The 18,065-nt window shown below is 46.4% G+C and overlaps 3 protein-coding genes across 8 annotated transcripts; all 3 read left to right on the top strand.

The window, feature by feature from the left end:
* The first annotated feature begins 480 nt into the window (after positions 1-480).
* LOC311031594 (autoimmune regulator-like) lies at positions 481-7,453 on the top strand. 6 transcript variants are annotated; one of them, XM_084037951.1, is made up of 17 exons: positions 481-613; positions 733-993; positions 1,946-2,120; positions 2,990-3,220; positions 3,334-3,453; positions 3,596-3,729; positions 3,864-3,908; positions 4,020-4,059; positions 4,238-4,327; positions 4,419-4,544; positions 4,988-5,127; positions 5,203-5,271; positions 5,390-5,526; positions 5,721-5,838; positions 6,228-6,302; positions 6,403-6,546; positions 6,639-7,453. In XM_084037951.1, exons 2-17 carry the CDS (start codon positions 841-843, stop codon positions 6,729-6,731), a joined length of 1,890 nt encoding a protein of 629 aa, XP_083894077.1. In that variant the 5' UTR covers positions 481-613; positions 733-840; the 3' UTR covers positions 6,732-7,453. The 6 variants fall into 6 exon arrangements, with proteins under 6 accessions (XP_083894077.1, XP_083894076.1, XP_083894078.1 ...); XM_084037950.1 differs by having other exon boundaries at positions 491-613; positions 736-993; XM_084037952.1 differs by having other exon boundaries at positions 500-527; positions 736-993.
* A 248-nt stretch (positions 7,454-7,701) lies between these two features.
* LOC311030895 (uncharacterized protein) lies at positions 7,702-10,522 on the top strand. The gene is made up of 4 exons (XM_084036930.1): positions 7,702-8,128; positions 8,265-8,333; positions 8,515-8,807; positions 8,951-10,522. Exons 1-4 carry the CDS (start codon positions 7,951-7,953, stop codon positions 9,848-9,850), a joined length of 1,440 nt encoding a protein of 479 aa, XP_083893056.1. The 5' UTR covers positions 7,702-7,950; the 3' UTR covers positions 9,851-10,522.
* A 1,091-nt stretch (positions 10,523-11,613) lies between these two features.
* Positions 11,614-17,565, top strand: LOC311031477 (uncharacterized protein; the record flags this gene model as incomplete). Its single annotated transcript, XM_084037783.1, has 11 exons — positions 11,614-11,752; positions 11,838-11,924; positions 12,053-12,193; positions 12,366-12,443; positions 12,557-12,724; positions 12,819-13,444; positions 13,698-14,025; positions 14,286-15,096; positions 15,222-15,431; positions 15,831-16,237; positions 16,330-17,565. Exons 1-11 carry the CDS (start codon positions 11,633-11,635, stop codon positions 17,563-17,565), a joined length of 4,212 nt encoding a protein of 1,403 aa, XP_083893909.1. The 5' UTR covers positions 11,614-11,632.
* Between the last annotated feature and the right edge of the window lie 500 nt (positions 17,566-18,065).

The following is an 18,065-nucleotide window of genomic DNA, read 5'->3' as shown; positions in this document are numbered from 1 at the left end:
GATCGCCATGCAGATGTCATTTACAACGACTTGAAGGGACACGATCAGGACTACGACCAACAGCCTCACTGAGGGGGGAAACAATAAATGATATGTCTATACGCTATCTGTGTGGAGGTAATTTTGTCACAGTTTTGACCTTAACGCCAGAGATGGCGTTGAGGTCAAAGCTGGTGAAAAGGTTGACAACAGTTTGAATCATTTTTCTCAAGATTGTAATTGTAAATTGTAAAAAGTAAAATAAATAAAATAAACATAATTGTCTTTCTTGTCCCTTAAATGATGGAGGATGATGTAGGACACATATGCATGTGAGTATTTAAATGGGCCTAGTATAAAAACAGGATGACTTCATGGTTTATATTAATAATATGGATTTACTGATACAAGAGGATCCAGGAGTGATTAAGCCAATCTGTCTGTAGCGGATGGTGCCCCCTGCAGCCACTGACCAGAACTGCTAAATATATACTTTCACTTTCTAAACGTCACCGAAGGGGAGGAGGAACTGGACAGCATGTTTGAGGGTAAAACAAAACAGAAAAAAACGAAGGCCCGAGAGTAGTAGGCCTCTTATTCCCACAGGGATATAATAACTGAGGAAACATCTGTGGTCAGTCCCACGAGAGAAGCTGTCATCGGTCTCCTGTCTACTTTTAAATCTGCTTGTTTTTGATGTGCGACACAGTACGGGGCTTGTTTTCAACTTCACTGTGTCTACATCCTGTCCAGCAGGACCGTTTGGGCAGAGGGGACCCCTGCACGGTGAAACGGCGGAGGGAGCCCCTCAGTTTGGATGCAACATCTGGAGCAGCTGTGGTCTCTGTGTCGTGACCACCGATGGACCCGATGGACCCGATGTACTGGCTGGAGGACGAGGAACTCCTGCGGTTCTTCCACCGTCATAAAACCGAAATATCCTGCATGGAGAAACCGCACACCTTCCTCACACAGCTCCGGGACCACGACCTGGTCCCGGAAGACCGATACAAGGTGAGCTGATAGAAGTGGGAACGGACCTACGCGGTAGTTATTCCCTTCCTCATACACGGGCCACCCCGCCCCACCGCTGTGTGCGCGGGAACCCACCCTTTGTCAGCCCGTCAGTACGCTGGGACTGGGGATGAAAACATGCTCTGTACGCTACTCTTTGACTGGGACCAGGGATTCAGCCACACTTTACAAACAAGATAAGTGAACGAACGCTTAAAGCAGGCAGCCAATTCCAGTTGTCAAAAGTGAAGCCAACACTGAAGCGCCTTCAACTTGCATTCTCTCGACTAGCCATCAGGGGGCGACTCCTCTGGTCTCACTTGATTTATTACCTCAGTAAACATTGTAAACAAGAGTTGATGGTCTCTCATTCACTATTTTTAAGTGTTCTTCAATACAGCGTGATGTTATTTTAGGAGCTTATGTTCCCATATAGAGTTAAATAGACAATAATGCAGGGTTCTCTTTGGGGCGTGGCTGTGATTGATATAATGCTACCAATGCATCTGGAAATGAATGTTGACCAATGTTTGATTAAAGTGCTCCAGTAAAGGAAATTAAACCTACAGAAATCTAATTATGTATAAATATGGGTATTATTAGGATTGATTTAATATCACATTCTGGTTCATTTTTACTGCCGTCCTCTGTCTTTACTGCCAGTCTCTTTCTCTGACTCCTGTGGAAGGAATCATTTTGTCGAGTGTGTTGTTGTTAGTAGCAGTAACTTAAAAAACTTTGTAAAAGTTCATCACCCCATGTTAAAAGTACCTTGTGCACCGCTGCTGTTATGGTAACGTAATGTTACACCACGAATATAACGTTGTTATTTGTCCGTCTTATATTTTCTGTTTACTTTAACATCCATGCATGACTGTTCTCTCTGAATGGCGGAGAATGTTTAAATGTAGAACTATTAAACCCTCATTTCTCCATACTTTTGTGTGTGCAGAAGGTGAGTCGCATGAAGAGTAAAGACAACATGAAGAAAGGTATTTATGATATTCTGGACTGGTTGGAGAGAGAACGAGCAGAGGACATCAAAGAGTTCTGGAGAAGCATCTTCAAGGCGACCATCCTGAACGAGTACCCGACCCTGCAACGGCTGCGCAACATGCTCATTGACGGTGGGACTGTTCCATTCCTATGTTGTTGTTTGTTATCAGCCTCTGCACAACTTGGTTATATCTGTGTGAAGTCCAACCATCACTGCTGTTCTTCTAACTCAGAGTAGCCATGCCGTTGATGCGTGAAGTGTGATAGCATTTTATGCCTCGTTGGCGCAGTAGGCAGCGCGTCAGTCTCATAATCTGAAGGTCGTGAGTTCGAGCCTCACACGGGGCAGAGTTTTTTTTGTCACTGCCTGAATTATCTGCTTGAAACACGACTGACATGGAGGTGGATTCCTGCATACTGTAGTCTATGTAAATCCACTCTGCCATGCTAAACCCAGCTCTTTTGTTTAGCCTATTCTTTGTTTAGCCTATTCTTTGTTTAGCCTATTCTTTGTTTAGCCTATTCTTTCCTGTGTATAATCCCAGCCAGAGGCTCCATGTGGTCAGAGAGAAATCTACAACTTTGTCGTGATCTTGTCTCCATTGTGCAGTGAATACAACTCATCTGAAGCAGCCACAGAATTGCACCTGAAATATATTTTTCTTCCACAATGCACTGCCCACTGGCTACTAAATTAACAATTAACTATGCTATTGATGGGTAGAAAGGAACCTCAGGCAGTACGTATTTCCGCATCACATATAGAGAGTATATAGAGTATACTCCTGCTCATCTTTTATATATCATTTCTCGTGAATACAAAAGCCACATCCTGTGCAGAACGTGCGACACACTTCATTTAACGTCGTGCTTGGACTGTTTGAATCACATGCCAACACTCTCTTCATACTAAGACTTCCGTCATCATTCTTTCTCTGTCATTTGTCCATGAGGTGTACTTGATATTTACTGTATCCATGGGCATCTATTTAAATTGCAGGGTCTTTCAATTCTGACACACAACTGCCTAAAAGGGCGGAAAATAAAGAGTCAGGTGGAGGGAAAAGGAAGGAGCTTTCAGAAGATGAGGAGGAGGAGGAGGAGACGCATGCAAAATCTGCGAAAAAGAAGAGAAATGGGAGAAGTAGGAGCATGAGCCTTGATGAGAATGTGCAGGCCGGTCCATCGTCTCAGTTGAAGCCAAGGAAAAAGTCCAACAAAGTATACTTCTGTAAGTCCCATCGCGGCTTCCCTTTAGTGAACATGACTGTACTTACTTGAACGTTTCACTGCTGAAAAGTGCACTTGGGACAAAGAAGTCAAAATATTGTTTTTGTTTTCCAGCTTCTCCCCTGAAGAAGGGAGAGGAGAACAACATTTGGAGCTGGCCCATCTACAAGCTCCAGCTGCCTGTGACCTGTGGACACCAGGCGGGGACACTGGACAGACAGAGACTGGCTAAAGGTGACACTCAATGACTGAAGTATAATGGAAAATAAATCATCATTGTCTTCTCTTACAGGAAAACAAAATGGTAAAAAAAATGGGTTTAGGGATCTAGAATCAGATCGACGTTAACACACCCCCAATCCTCTGAATGTTTCAGGGGACAAGTGCATTGTGGTCGGTAACCGGTGGTTTACTCCCAATGAATTTGAGAGATTTGCAGGGAAGAAGAGGAGCAAGAACTGGAAGTGGAGCATTCGATGTAGGAACACCACCCTGGGGAAACTCATACAGGTTTGTTAAAAAGTGAACAAGACTGTCCCACACCTCGGCTGGCTTTTCTTTAACCTTGGCCATGTTAGTGGCTTGTTAGATCCTACATAGTTTGTAGTGAAAATGTTCTGCTTTTTATTTTTATTTAATTGCAGGAAGGTCACCTGAAAGTAGTGAAGTACAGAAAAGGGTGCAAAAGGGTAAGAAAACTGGTGAAAATACATGAATAAATAGATTTTGACTTTTGTAGTGTATCTCCTCGCTGTTGGTGATCATGATCTGAGGCATAGCCTTTTTTTCCTTCCTGCCAGGCCAAGAGATCCCTGTTCCCTTCGAGTCATGTTGCCACAGGTTGGTTGTTTTAGTGCAAACACAGATTTTAGAAAATAAATACATATTTGAGAAAAAAAACAGCATAGTGAGCTTCTTAACAGCTAATGTAGGATATATATATATATACATAAATTAAAAAAAATAAGCACTGGAAAAATGGCTACTCACCTTCTCCCGTTTTGTTTGTCTGGTGGAGATGACAACGAAGACGAGGATGAGGAATGTGACCTAGAAAAGGAAGACCGGGGTTCGTCGAGCAGTAAAGAAAATTCCACAGCTGCCACAGGTGTTGGTCTCTACTAAAAGGGTGAAAATGGCCTTAGTTGTGTATCCCATCTCAGTATGATAGCAATGTCCACTCCATGTGTCCATTCCAGATGAAGAAGAAGAAGAGGAACAGACTGAGCAGCAGCCAGAAGCCAACCATGACAGCTGGAGGAAGGTGTTCAGAGTCACATGTGGAGATGTAGCTGGGACCTTACACCAGAAACGATTTGCATCAGGTAACCAGATGTTAGGCTACACAAAAAGCTAAATGTGTGTAATGAATAGCGTGTACCAACCAGTAATCCTTTGTATATTAGGAGCAAAGAAATATAAACAAAGAAGGTGAAATGTGAAATCAACTGAACCATCTTTATTTTGTTTTTATCATCCACGTCACACATGACATGTAGAGTGTGTCCCGAGGGGCGAGGAAGGGTGACAGCTGTTAGTACTAGCAGTTTCAAAGTTATTGGATGCGTTTGAAGCAAGAAGTTTTCCATCCAATCACAGTAAAGAAGTTCACAGATACATCTTCCAATGCACTGGAAATTCATTCATAGTTGACCTTGACTTCTTGGTCTGAGATCAGACTTAAACAAGCGTTAAAATGCGGTAGATTCCGAGGAAAGGGCACCATAACAGTGATATGTGTCTCCTCTAAACTTGCTTTCCCCGTCAGGGACTCGTGGGAAGAGTATCCGTACTGAGACGAGCTGGATGACCCCGCTGGAGTTCATGCAGGAAGCATCGTGTCCGCCAGGATCCCGCTGGCAGAAAGACATCAAGAGTGAAGAGGAGCCACTCAGTGTCCTCCTAGAGGTAACGGCCATCTGTGTGTCTTCGTGATGCAACCTGAGATCACCTGAATACTTTTAACGTGTTTGTCTATTTCAGGCTAAGATCTTGATGATCCACTCCCTGCTGTGTAAATGCACACTGTGTAAACCGGATCGTGAAGACCTGGTGAGTTTCACACAAAGCAGCGTTTCCTCATTCTACATCCATCTTTGTTCTGCATCCCCTCAGATGCATGTACCTGTACTGTGTGTAATCGGAGTTGCTGTCATGTTGGTCTTGGCAGGAGGATCAGAAAAACGACGACGAGTGTTGCGTCTGTAAAAGCGAAGAAGAAGAAGACGAGTTGGTGGTGTGTGATCACTGCCCTCGCTCCTTCCACCAGAAATGTCACCTACCTGATTTAGAAGACGCCCTTTTAGGGTAAGCTTTCATCAAACTAGGAGACAAGCAAGGCAGAAATATGTGTCTGTTGGCCATTTGCATTTTATTTGGACTGAAAAATATGAGTTAGTAAATTCCTACCCGAGTACTCGTGTTATACATTGTGTGTGTGTGTGTGTGTGTGTGTGTGTGTGTGTGTGTGTGTGTGTGTGTGTGTGTGTGTACGTGAGCAGGGAAGACAAACTCTGGATGTGTACGTTCTGTGTATTTAATACAACTCGAGAGTGGCTTTACTGGGAGGAGCTGGGAAGAGACGCAGTCATGTCTCTCCGAACCATCAACTGCATGCTGGTGAGAACACTGTAGAAATCCTTGTGTTTACTGTTGTTCAGCCGTGTTTTTAGTCCCATGATTTGCATGCGTCCTGGGATGATATAGGAAACACTCCCAACAAGTCGATCGTGGTGAATTTACATTTTCAGGATAATCATCGCTCTACGGGTGAAAATACATAACAATACACAATAAATACAGGTTACAAAAATACATTTTTAAAATGTGTATGTCTTATAATTTACGATCATGTTATTTGATTGTTTTTCCCTAAAAAATAATATAATATGTTTATTTATTTTGGTCAGTAATAGTGCCATGAAATGTTCCTATCCTCCCATAATGTGTAGACCTGATTACGCTGATCCTGTCTCTCTGTCCCACTGACTCTTCCCTTACATCAACAGCAATGCCAGTATCTCCTTCTCTATCTGCGCAGTGAAGATGAGGAACAAATATTTGCTACCAACCCGTGCCTCCACGTAAGTCTGTTTCTCTGCTATTCCCACTACTTTACTATCTTGCCATTCGTGAGAAATAGTGCCACTTATTTACTTAAATTAATCTTCTTGGCGCCCACAGCTGGAGCGCTACTCCGCCGTGATTACGACGCCGATGTGGCTGCAAAATGTAGCCGACAAACTCCAGAAGCAACTCTACCAGACCGTGGGAGAGTTCGTTGATGACGTCCAGCTCATTTTCACCAACTGTGCTTCATACAACCGAGTAAGAAACAGAGTTGGGATGTTTTATCACTTTCTCATCAAGTTGTATATCTGACATATTATAGTGACAAAGTCTGTTATGTTCTTTTTCAGAACAACCCTGAATTCCTTGCCATGGGAAACAGAATGAAGGAACTATTTGACCAGAAATTTAAGAGCGTGTTCAACATCACTGAGACTGATTGACTGATAAACAGTCAAACGCAGGAGGAAAGGAAATAACCCTGATGTCTTTTTTGACATATCTCTCAAATGGTTCAAACATATTTCAATATATAATTCTACGACAATGCATTCAAAAGGATAGATTATTCACATTATTTATTGTGTTTACTCATTAAAGGTGCAGTACAGTGGATTACAAACAGATGGAATGAAGGATTTTTTAATGAGTTTGCTCAACGGAGGCAAAGCATTTTAATAGGAATATTCATTTCTAAAAGTTTAAGGTTACATTGATAACATTTTTATGTAAACAAATCACAGAGTTTTTAAAAGGAGCAGAATCAAGTTATCACTTATTGTGAAAAAAAAATGTTTGATGGTGAATTAATCATTTTAAAAAATGTTGACGGGTCCTAAATGAATGTTTTGAATGCAATGGAAGGGGGGAGTGCCAGTGCGACGTCTAGTCATCAGTGTTATGAAAAGAACCTTTAAGTAAACAGCATTGTCCTGTATGCTGCTCCCGACAGCCTTTTATTGTGTGGACGGTTTCAAAATGTTTGCCTTTTAAATGTCAGTGTCTGATTTTTACTTCTCTAACGCATCATGCAATGTATTTAACAGGGATGCAATGTCATTGCACAGTATCTACGGTACAACTCATTTGCACTCTTTTTGGTCGTGATCTCTGTTCTGTTGCTGGTGAATGTCAGCTTTTCAAATAAAATATTTGTTTTTCTACATCTTTAATGACTGTTTTGTGCTTAAATCTATATTCCAGAGCATTCCACCACTGTGGAAACTAAACCTAAACTTTGAATTATGATGATAAAGACCAAAAAAGGTGTCCTATCATATTAATTTACATAGTGGGTCCTCTTTTACAAGAGTGTCTACAGGGTGGAAGTTAAAACCTGCGCGCTCGGCTGACGTCACTGTCACAGTTGCCAGCAGCAAATCTGTGCTGAGAGCTGCGCAGCCGCGCTGCGCATCCGTCGGCTGAGGTGGACAGCGCAGCCATTTCTCTGCCCCTCGTGAGAAACGCACGGGGGGGCTGCCGTCTGTCACACACGCATCTAACCGGACGCGCGGGAGCCGTGACGTCAGCAGCACATACCGAGGCTCAACGTCGTCACCGATCGAGCTCCAAACTTTCTTCCCAGACTAAACGGGAGGCTCTCTCTCTCTCTCTCTCTCTCTCTCTCTCTCTCTCTCCTCCGGTCTTGTTTCCGTGTCAGCCATGGAGGAGAATCTGCAGCTCGCGACAATGCGCGTGAAGACTGAGGCGGTCGATGAGGATCCATCTGCGCTGGTTTTGGGCAGCCGAGAGTCGCCTGCGATCTGCGGAGATCCCGCATGCAGAGGAGATCAGACTGCAGAGCAGCTGGCTGACACGACAACTACTCCCGTGCTGCTGTGTGAGTGCACTTATATCCTCGTGTTTAGTTCAGCGTCAAATAAAGAATTTCATATTTGGGGATTTAAAATGAATTAGCATGTCACATATTTTAAAAATATTTTATCGCAATGTGCCTTTTTTCCCCTGTCCACTAGATTCCGTGAGTACAGACCGCTTCTTCACCTCTTCAGGGGATGGGAAAACGTACCTGAAGATAGCTCCAGGTGAGAGGATCGCTTTCTGACTCAAATAATCTCTTCATATTGTTTACCTTATGGAGATGACAACAATTATTTTCAGGGCCTTAATATACACATTTTTACCATTACTTTTCCGTGACTTTTGAGGCTAATTTTCATTTCCATGAAATAATCCATGTCCCGTGTGTCCTCTCCTCTCCCTCAGCTTCAGGGATGCCTCCTGCTCCCTCAGAGAAGACGCTTCCCTCCGGCTCCGATTTCTCCTCCAAAGCCGTCTTGTGTCTGATAGAGGCGGTCGGCCGCCGCTGGGGCCTGTACGAGACCCGGGAACGCTCCCAGCTCTTCCAGAGTGTCCAGGAGGAGATGGCCTCCAAGGGCCACCTGCTTCCCGTTGAAAAGATCCGCCGCAAGTGGAACAACCTGATTGTCACGTACAAGAGGGTTAAAGACCGCAGCCGGGAGACGGGACACGCCAAGACGTCCTGGGAGTTCTTCGATGTGAGTGTTGACTTTACAGAGCTCTTTTCCTCCCACTGACAGACTAGTGATTGTTTCACATAGACTATTAGTCCCGATATACGCCGTTATCCAGATATAAAATGACCTGCAACTCTTTGTAATAATCTCTTCTCTCCCTCCAGCTGATGGACGCCACCCTCTGTGACACCGTCGGCTCTCAGATCGTCAACAGCAAAAGGAACAAAGGCGGCACCGCTGTGTCCTCGCTGCCGGGTCCTGTGGCAAAGATCGCTGCAAAACCACAGTTTCCTGCAAAACCCCAGTTTCCTCAGCCCACCACCATCATCCGCCCCAATGGGGACTTCGCATCGACTGGTGGGGTGGACTCGGTGGGTCAGGGGGCCGTCAGCAGTCAGATCATCAGCAGCGCTGCTGCCATTAACTTTGTGACTGCGGCGTCCATAAATCAAACAAATGCTCCGGAGCTCAAGCCCCTGATTGTCCTCAACAACGACATTGTTACAAGCAGTATTGATCCAGCGACCATAGTACCATCCACGTCTTTTATTTCTTCACCGTGTTTTACAGAGACAGCTTCTACTTCCCCTTCCCTCTGCCTGTCTAGCAACACAGACCTCCACGCGTCGCGCTACGTAGGCCGTAAAGCTCCATCGTTCTCACCCGGCGTCTTACCCTTTCGCCTTAGCAACGCGCCGCTTGGCAACAATCACATCCTCCCCGGCCTCTCCTCCACCTTCCACCCGACCTCCTCTTCTCTCACTTCCTCCATTCCCACCTCGTTATCCGCAACAACCCCGTCGGGGAGCGAAGGACAGAACCAGAAGGGAAACGAGGAGCGAACCAGCACCACGTCGTTCCAGCAGGTCCTGAAGCGGCAGGAGGAGCAGGCCTACCTGGATCGGGTGGCTCGACGCAGGGTGGAAGCCAGGGAGAAGAGGCGCGAGAGGAGGGAGGTGCGCATGGCGGAGTCCCTCGGCAGGATAGCCACGGCCATGGAGCTGCTCTCTTCCAAACAGGACACAGTCATTGCCCTCCTGCAGAGGCTGGCTGATCGGAAGTGATGGACTCTTCTTAAAACTTCTTCATCCTCCTGCCATGTAGTGACCCCCCGACTTCCATAACGCTACTGAAAAGGGCAAAATGACTCTCCTGATTTTAGTGTAATAAAATTTTGTAAAACCATGGGCAGCTCACTTTTCTACATTTAGCATAAAGTGAAATGGGGTTGTGATGTGTTCTGAGTAAACCATATACTGTTTTAGTAGTTTACTACTGTACGATTGTGTCCTAGTGTTGCCAAATGCCAAAACTTTCTTACAGAACTTTTTACAGAACAACACTGTAGTTTGTTACTCATCACGTGACGCTTCTACCTATAAAACAGCAAATTAGGTGAAAGACACTACGTGGAAAGTGGGTCAACATTGACCCTTATCAGAATCATAACATTTAAATCCAGAGTGATTATTGAAGATAAGTAATGTTTATGTGTCATGTTATTTGATTTATTTCACCTGTATTTTCCAGGATAATCCCATTGGGATATAGATAGACTTTCAATGTCTTTTACAAGGGGGTCCTGGTCAAACGTAAAGGTTTGTCCACAGATTTCACATAAAAGAGACAAATTTAAAACAAACCAGCATTAATTACATCAATCAAATAATTTCCGTTCAGTTGCATTCAGTGCTCAAATGAATTAAAGGCTTTCAAATAGAAAGAAACAAGCATCCAGTTTCCTGCTGTGGTCTTTGCACACTGATAGTTGAGGAAACCCTTCCTGCAGCAGCACGAGTAGATGTTATCACGTGATCGCCGTACAGAACCGTGGTGGTTCAGTGGTAGATTATCAGCTTCCTCGGGGAGACTCGAGTCTGCACAAGTTGTTTGCCAATGAAATCTTCCCCTTCCATTTCTTGTCCATATGTTGACCAATGAAATCTTCCCCCTTCCATTTCTTCTCCATATGTTGACCAATGAAATCCTCCCCTTCCATTTCTTGTTAGAAGGCCGCCGTACGGAGCCTCGTTGGCGCTACCTCACTCTCGAAAGTCTGCTTTCCCATTTCCATTTCTTGTCCATATGTTGACCAATGAAATCTTCCCCTTCCATTTCTTGTCCATATGTTGACCAATGAAATCTTCCCCCTTCCATTTCTTCTCCATATGTTGACCAATGAAATCCTCCCCTTCCATTTCTTCTCCATATGTTGACCAATGAAATCCTCCCCTTCCATTTCTTCTCCATATGTTGACCGACCAATCACATCGTCCCGTTCCGTCCGTTCCGTCCGTTCCGTAGAAGCAATACTTTGGAGAACTACACGACAAGGTAACTATTTGATTTACATTTCGAGACATGATTTACATTTACAGATGAAATGATATTGTTGAAATGAGTGAGATTGTAAATCGGCCGGCGTAATTCATTCAAAAGTCCGAGTTAAAATGCGATATAGGGGTCAAACTATTTGATTTACATTTCGAGACATGATTTACATTTACAAATGGCGGGCGTAATTCATTCTTAAAGTCCGACGGCCTGTTTAATCGGATATGATTGATTGACTAGCGATTATTTGTTTCGTATGTATGATTTGGAATAGTTAATTGTCATCTACAAACGACTATTACATTATTATAAGGTAATCAATTCAGAACAAATTATTTGGGAATATGATGATAGTAACTTATGATTTCATTGATTGAATGTCAAATGTGTGTCTCAAATAAAAGTGTGTATCTATGAAAGATATTGATATAGCATATGTCTATGACAATGTGTGGTAACTTAGCCATTCTTCCCCTTGTCTTCAGATGTCTACTACAAAGAAGCATCGAGCCATGGGGTCTGAGGAGTGGGTGGCGCGCCTGAAGGCATTTGCCTGTTCTGGCACTTGGCCCTCCGGTGCAGGGAACAGGCCATCTCCCAAACAGGGCAAGTGGCACAACCTCTACCAGAAGGTAACCTTTGCCCCAACAGTCAACCAAAACTCCAAAGTGAACCGATTGTGTCCGTAAGTAAATCATGCATTTTAATTCATTACAGATTGAGAAGTGTCCCATGATGCTGCGTGGGCAGACCTCAATCTTGAGGGTAGCGCAGACATGTTCCTGTGGCTTTCACCCTCGGCAGGTAATATTGAGAGCCTGGTGAAATAAATGCATTTTGTAGGATATACAATACTTACTATGTGGACAAAATCCCATAATGAATAATATGGATTAGTATTAATGCTTCTTTCATGGGTTGATCTTTCTCAGTCTGTGAGTAGTCCTGCAGCATCCAGGCCAGCTACCTCAGCCTCCACTTCAGCTGCCTCAGCCTCCACTTCAGCTGCCTCAGCCTCCACCTCAGCGGCGCCTGTACAGAGCCCTGGGAGGCCTGCATTGACGCTGTCAATGGTGAATATTTCCATCACATTAATTACCATGTCATTCACCTGGTTTACCATGATCAACTCATCTTTGATCTGTGTGTTTACATATCTTTCATGTCATATCATTGTGTGGTATTGGTGTGTATTATGTTCTTTTTAACACCGTTTCATTAAGACTATTGTTGTTTGATTCTCAGTTTGATAAAGCGCGGTTCGGCGGGACTTTGTCTGCGGCAGCCAGGCCTAATGTCAACGTGACCAGGAAGCATGTCGAGGTAATACATGTACCTTTAGCTGTGCCTGATGCTTAAGAATACAGCCATTAAGCCATACACTATCCTTGTTTTGTAAACTGACTTCATCAGGTACGCTTCCCCCTCTCTCACAGCGTCCCCCCAGCCCTGCCACTACCCCAGCTGGGAGAAGCACTCCCTCCGCTACCCCACCTCCAGCGACGCCCCCTTCCAGTCCGAGATACATTAGGCCCGTCTCCCCTTTCTCTCTGCCCCCATCCAGCCCTGTAATGTCCTCTGTGAGGACCGGCTCGTCCCCTCTGGTTAGTGCAACTGTAATAACCTCCATGCTGGTCTTACATACTGTAGCGTGTAGCGGATAGATGTTTTATTGTCGGTTTCGTTTTCTTTATGTAGGTTGCATCAGATAGGAGTCTTGCTCCCCCTGGTCCTGTCCCTGCTCCGCCTGGTCCCGTCCCTGCTCCGCCTGGTCCCGTCCCTGCTCCGCCTGGTCCCGTCCCTGCTCCCCCTGGTCCCCTCCCTGCTCCCCCTGGTCCCGTCCCTACCCCTCCTTGTACTTCTTCATTTCTGGGTCCGGCTCCACAACAGTTCTGGCTACCAGCAGAAATGAAGAAGACCATTCCCCAGCAAGACCAGCGCTGGATTGCATCCACGCTGTGGAGGAACCAGCGGCTGCGCCCAGACCTACAGCTCTGGTATGAGCCACCGGTGCCAGGCCTGATCTACAATCAGGTCCCGTCACCAGATCGTTTTTTTACGCACCGGCTCCTGGTGTGGATGCCCTACCACCTTTGGAAGGTGAGGCTGTCCTGCCCAAAGTGTGGGAAGCAGCTCACCGGGGCCGGCATGCACAAGAGGGCACGGCAGGTCCTGGACGTGGACAGGTACTACCTGATGGTGACGGAGACCCTCAGGTGCAACGCCATCGGTTGCGTCACCAATTACCTGTCCACGAGCCAGACCGTCCTGGACCAGCTGAGCCTGCCTCTCCGTGGGGAGTTCCGCCTCATCCTGACACGCAAGTGAGTTCTAATCAACACATGAAAGCAAATACCCTTTTTTATGTAGCGCAATTCATTCTGCCAGTAATGTAGCAAATAGCAATATTCGCTTTTTACACTCTCCTGCAAAATATTCTATAGAATATCTATATTAGATATACTATATATATATATATATATATATATATATATATATATAATAAAAAACAACATTTCCATTTTGACGATAAAAAACTCAAATAATTTGATACAAACATACCCCTTGTCCACAAAGGTATGCGTGTGACATCCGCGTCATCAGGATGCTACGGGAGAGGACCCTCGGCAACAGCTCTACCCGCCTAGCCAAACAGCTGCGGGAGAACCACGGCGAGGAGTGGCTGCAGCGTGTGGCCCGCTACCTGGAGGTGTGTGCCGACTTTGTGGACCAGCCAAGTCTCTTCCCTGTGGTCTGTCAGGAGCCCCCCGAGCCTGTGGCTGTCCCGACCAACAGGTGGCTCCTAACCGTGTACGGGAAGGACTTGATGAGCCGTATGGACCACATCAAGGCCAGCATCACCTCTACCTTTGGCGCCATTTTAAAAATGGATTCCACAAAGAAGGTAAAAAGGACATTTACATCAATTTTTGTTGTTATGATTATTAATGAAATGTGTTTTCTTAGAACACCACATCCCAGCATGTGAGCCATTTAACTTATAGTTACAAATGTGTTCATGTTTATTTGATGTGCATTTTTGTGTTTGTAAATGGCTATTCCTAATGTATTTTCGTGTATATATTTTGCTTCTATTTATTCATACTCGAATGCTTTTTTTTATTTTGAAAGCACTCTGAATTTGTTTATTCTGAATAATTCCAGGTGACCAAAAAGCTGGCTGGAGCAGCCAAGGGGACCGCGCTGTGGATGTCCTCCATCAGCAATGAGGTGGGGCAGGTCCTGATCAGCGTGCTGACGGCCCAGGAGGGGCCTGGTTTGGACCGGATGGTGTCGGACCTCATCCGGCGCTACAGCCAGGCGGGCGTAGCTCCCCCTCTGCTCCTCTATGTGGACTGTGGCTGCTGCAGGGAGACGGACGGGGAGACCAAGCTGAAGGCCAGGTTCAGCGGGTGGCCGGACCTCGTCGTCCGGCTGGACATTTGGCACTTTCTTCGGCGGCTCGCGGCTGGATGCACGACCGACGCCCACTCCCTGTACCCCGTCTTCATGGCCAGCCTCTCCGCCTGCCTGTTTGAGTGGGACCCTGCAGATGTGGCCCTTTTGCGCCAGGCCAAGAGGGAGCAGCTTCGGAAGGAGGGTGTGCCCGTCATCTCCGATTCTGTGGTGGACAGCAGAATCACCAAGGCTCAGTTGGCGCAGTACTGCAGGCGGAGGACCCGCGGAGAGGAGGCCACCATCCGCCTCGTTGAGAGCCTGCTGCAGGAGCTGATGGGGGACAGAGGCAGGGACCTGCTTGGTGTTCCACTCCTGGACCGGGTGAGGATGGAGCACATCTGGCGGGTTCAGAAGAGGCACGTCAAGTGCATCCAGGACCTGCCAGGTGTGTCTCTCTACACAGAGACCGGCACCACCACCACCACCAAGGAGGGCGTCCTCCTGACAAGGTACAGGTGTGCGCGAGGTTCAACGTCCCTGGAGTCCTTTCACTGCCATCTGAACCGGTTTATTCCAGGTGAGTTTTAATTGCATCACCATTATTTAATTACAATGAAGACCATTTACCTTTATTGTTTATATAGATGTTTGCACAATAAAAATAAACCTCTCAATCATGAGTGCATTCTTATCTACTTTCAGGGACCCAGGCCAATGACCTCAACTTCCAGCTGTACCTGCTGGATGGGCTCACCAGGTGGAACCAGGACCGGGCTGCTGCTGCTGTGACTGAGAGTAGATCAGCCCTCCTCAGCTACTCGGGGGACCTGGTGCAGTGTGTCAACACACACGGCTCCAAGGTGTTTGGACGGAAGTATGTCCCCTCCTTCCGCCCCCCCGCCAAGTACACTGGTAAGTTACACTGAATAGGGATTACTTGCAATACTCAACATATGTTGTTTTATTTTGTGTTCTTGTGTTTCACACTTGGACATGAAATGACCACAAGGCATGTGTACGTTGGAAATAAAATGTCTTTAATTCGGCAAGACAGATTAGATCACGTATTTGCATGTTTGCAAATTCTAATATTGCAGTATATATAATATATATACTGTTGCAGGTGATCATGTCATCAAATAATAAATATGTTAACATATTTCATATAAGTCATAACAAGAAAGTACTATGATAAAATAATGACATGAATGTGGGGTGCACATTTTCTATCTATAATCAGACCCAAGATATGGGTTCCACACATCGTCGATATACTTGTTATACTAATTCCATTATTGTTTTCATTCCCAGGAGAGTTGATAGGTGTCGACTACCTCTACAGGCAGACGGGGAACAGCATGCAGGACATGGATCCTGAGTCTGAGGGCACAGAGCAGCTGCTGGAGGACTTGGCCCTGGGCGACGAGGCAGAGGATGAGGGCTTCCAGGAGGACGTCATTGACCCCACAGTGACGAGTCTGGAGGTCATGTCTGCCTTCATCGCCACTGCACCACCTGCCCAATTCTCCTCCAGTGGTTCCTGGTCGTCCTCTCTTCCGCCGCCGCCACCACCACCACCTGCTCAGCCCTCCACCAGTGGTTCCTGGTCCTCTCTTCCACCTCCTTCTCTGCCGCCACCACCACCACCACCACCACCTGCCCAGTCATCTGCTGTCACCGCTCCGGGTGCTGCCCCACAGGTTCCTGTAGAGCAGTCGGTAAGTACATTTTAGAAATAGCAAAACATAACAACATTTATATTTATTTCCTATTTGTCCAGAATCAATGTTATATCGGTGTTCTTTTTCAGGCAGTGGATGTAAACAACATCCCGGGCCTGGACAGGGTGGACCGCCTGGCGGAGTATCTGGTGGGGCTGAGGAACCAGACCAGCCTGGCCCTGAGTAACCAGGACGTCAGCAGCATCGTGGGCATGTGGGAGGACCTGCTGCCCTACGACCAGCAGAAGGTGGTCTTTTCTGCACGGCACCAGGACAGGCTGCTCACTGGGCGATTCAGGTCGCCCAAAAAAAAGGCTGAGTTCACGCCTGGTGTGGAGAGTGTCAGGAGGTGCACCATAGCATCCACTGCATCTCCTGCACAGTGGCCAGACTGCTGCCGTGTCCTAGAGTCCATCTTCGTCAGGCTCTGCAACATCCACAAGTGTCCGTCCAAAAAGGGGAAGACGGACAAGCGCCTGACGAGATGGACTCTGATCCTGCAGGACTACCGCAGGATAAGGCAGCTGATCCTGGCCAATGGGGCCGTGATGACCAGCACCTCCCTGCAGCTGGTGGAGGTCAACCAGACCACCCTCATACAGTGGCACAACAAGAGGGTGGCCAGGCAGGATGTATCATTGTTGTGCCAGGGGGTTGACCTACCTGCCCCCATCCCTGTGGCCACCGAGGCCTTACCAGCGGCTATTGTCCGCCCCGCTATTGCTCCTCAACAGCCTGGTGTTGAGCACAAGTACCATCTTCCAGAGAGCACAGCGGGGCGGGCAAAAACCAAGAAGAGGAAGGCCGCCGCTACAGCCACCGCTACAGCCACCGCTACAGCCACCGCTACAGCCACCGCTACAGCCACCGCAGTACCAGCTGTAAGGCCCCGGATGGCCACAGAGAGGCAGCTGTATCCCCGTCCTCCTCAGTTTGGAGCCCCTGCCCCTGTCTGCAGCAGCACCCCTGCCCTCAGCCGTGCCCCTGCTCCGGTTGGCTTTGCCCACCCAGGCCTCACCCAAGCCCCTGCCTTCTTCATGACCCAAGCCCCTGCCTTCTTTGGCACTCCTGCCCTCCCCCAAGCTCAATCCCACCCCAGTGCACCCCCCTTTGTGTTTGCTGTCCCCTCAGCAGTGCCTCCACATGCCCCCCCCCGAAAAAAAAAGACATATAACAGGACTGGGGAAGCAAACAAATGCCGAAAGTGTGGGGAGCCCCGGACTGCATTTACTGGACACAGCCAGTTCAGGGGGACCATTTACTGCCCCTCAATTGAGCAGGTGACAAAGGAGCAGTGGTTGGAGGGAATGCGGAAGAATAAATAAACATATATTTCTTTTTAAGAAAGTCTTTTTCTGTCTTTTTTTCTGCAACTATAACTATTTCTATACAACTTTAGTGGTTTAACAAACAACTATAGGTTAGTTTGGATTTATTTCGGACATGTAAATGCATAATATCAAAGATCAAAAGTCAACTAATGATAATGCATGCAATATAACATGCAAAATACAAAATATTTTATAGATAAGTTGCTAAGGTGAAAGCTGAAGCTAAATTGAGCCGACACATTTCACACGCAGGAAATATGGCACAAGGATAATTACATTTACGCAAGAGATCCTAAATACATCCATAAAACCACCAAAAAGAAAGTATTTTGTTTGCCACTGGTGGGACTTGAACCGGTGACCTTCTGAGCCTCTCCTCCTCTCCTCAAAACTGGTCAGCAAAAGGTTTTTTAATGTTTTTAAATTCATTCTAATGAATAAAAACAACTGAATAGGTGGGAAATTGAAAAGAAGCCTAAATTTCTCTCTTTCCC

The sequence above is a fragment of the Eutrigla gurnardus genome, assembly GCF_963514095.1.
Source record: "Eutrigla gurnardus genome assembly, chromosome: 20".
NCBI lineage: Eukaryota > Metazoa > Chordata > Actinopteri > Perciformes > Triglidae > Eutrigla > Eutrigla gurnardus.
The sequence above is the reverse complement of the archived record's forward strand: the minus strand, read 5'-3'. Positions and strand labels throughout refer to the sequence as shown.

Excerpts from the sequence above, each read along its gene's own strand:
- LOC311031594 (XM_084037951.1), top strand. The coding sequence starts at position 841 with ATGGACCCGATGGACCCGATGTACTGGCTGGAGGACGAGGAACTCCTG. Across the intron at positions 3,730-3,863 it reads CCCTGGGGAAACTCATACAG|GAAGGTCACCTGAAAGTAGT; the intron begins GTTTGTTAAAAA and ends ATTTAATTGCAG. Across the intron at positions 5,839-6,227 it reads GAACCATCAACTGCATGCTG|CAATGCCAGTATCTCCTTCT; the intron begins GTGAGAACACTG and ends TTACATCAACAG.
- LOC311030895 (XM_084036930.1), top strand. The coding sequence starts at position 7,951 with ATGGAGGAGAATCTGCAGCTCGCGACAATGCGCGTGAAGACTGAGGCG. Across the intron at positions 8,129-8,264 it reads AACTACTCCCGTGCTGCTGT|ATTCCGTGAGTACAGACCGC; the intron begins GTGAGTGCACTT and ends CCTGTCCACTAG. Across the intron at positions 8,808-8,950 it reads CGTCCTGGGAGTTCTTCGAT|CTGATGGACGCCACCCTCTG; the intron begins GTGAGTGTTGAC and ends CTCTCCCTCCAG.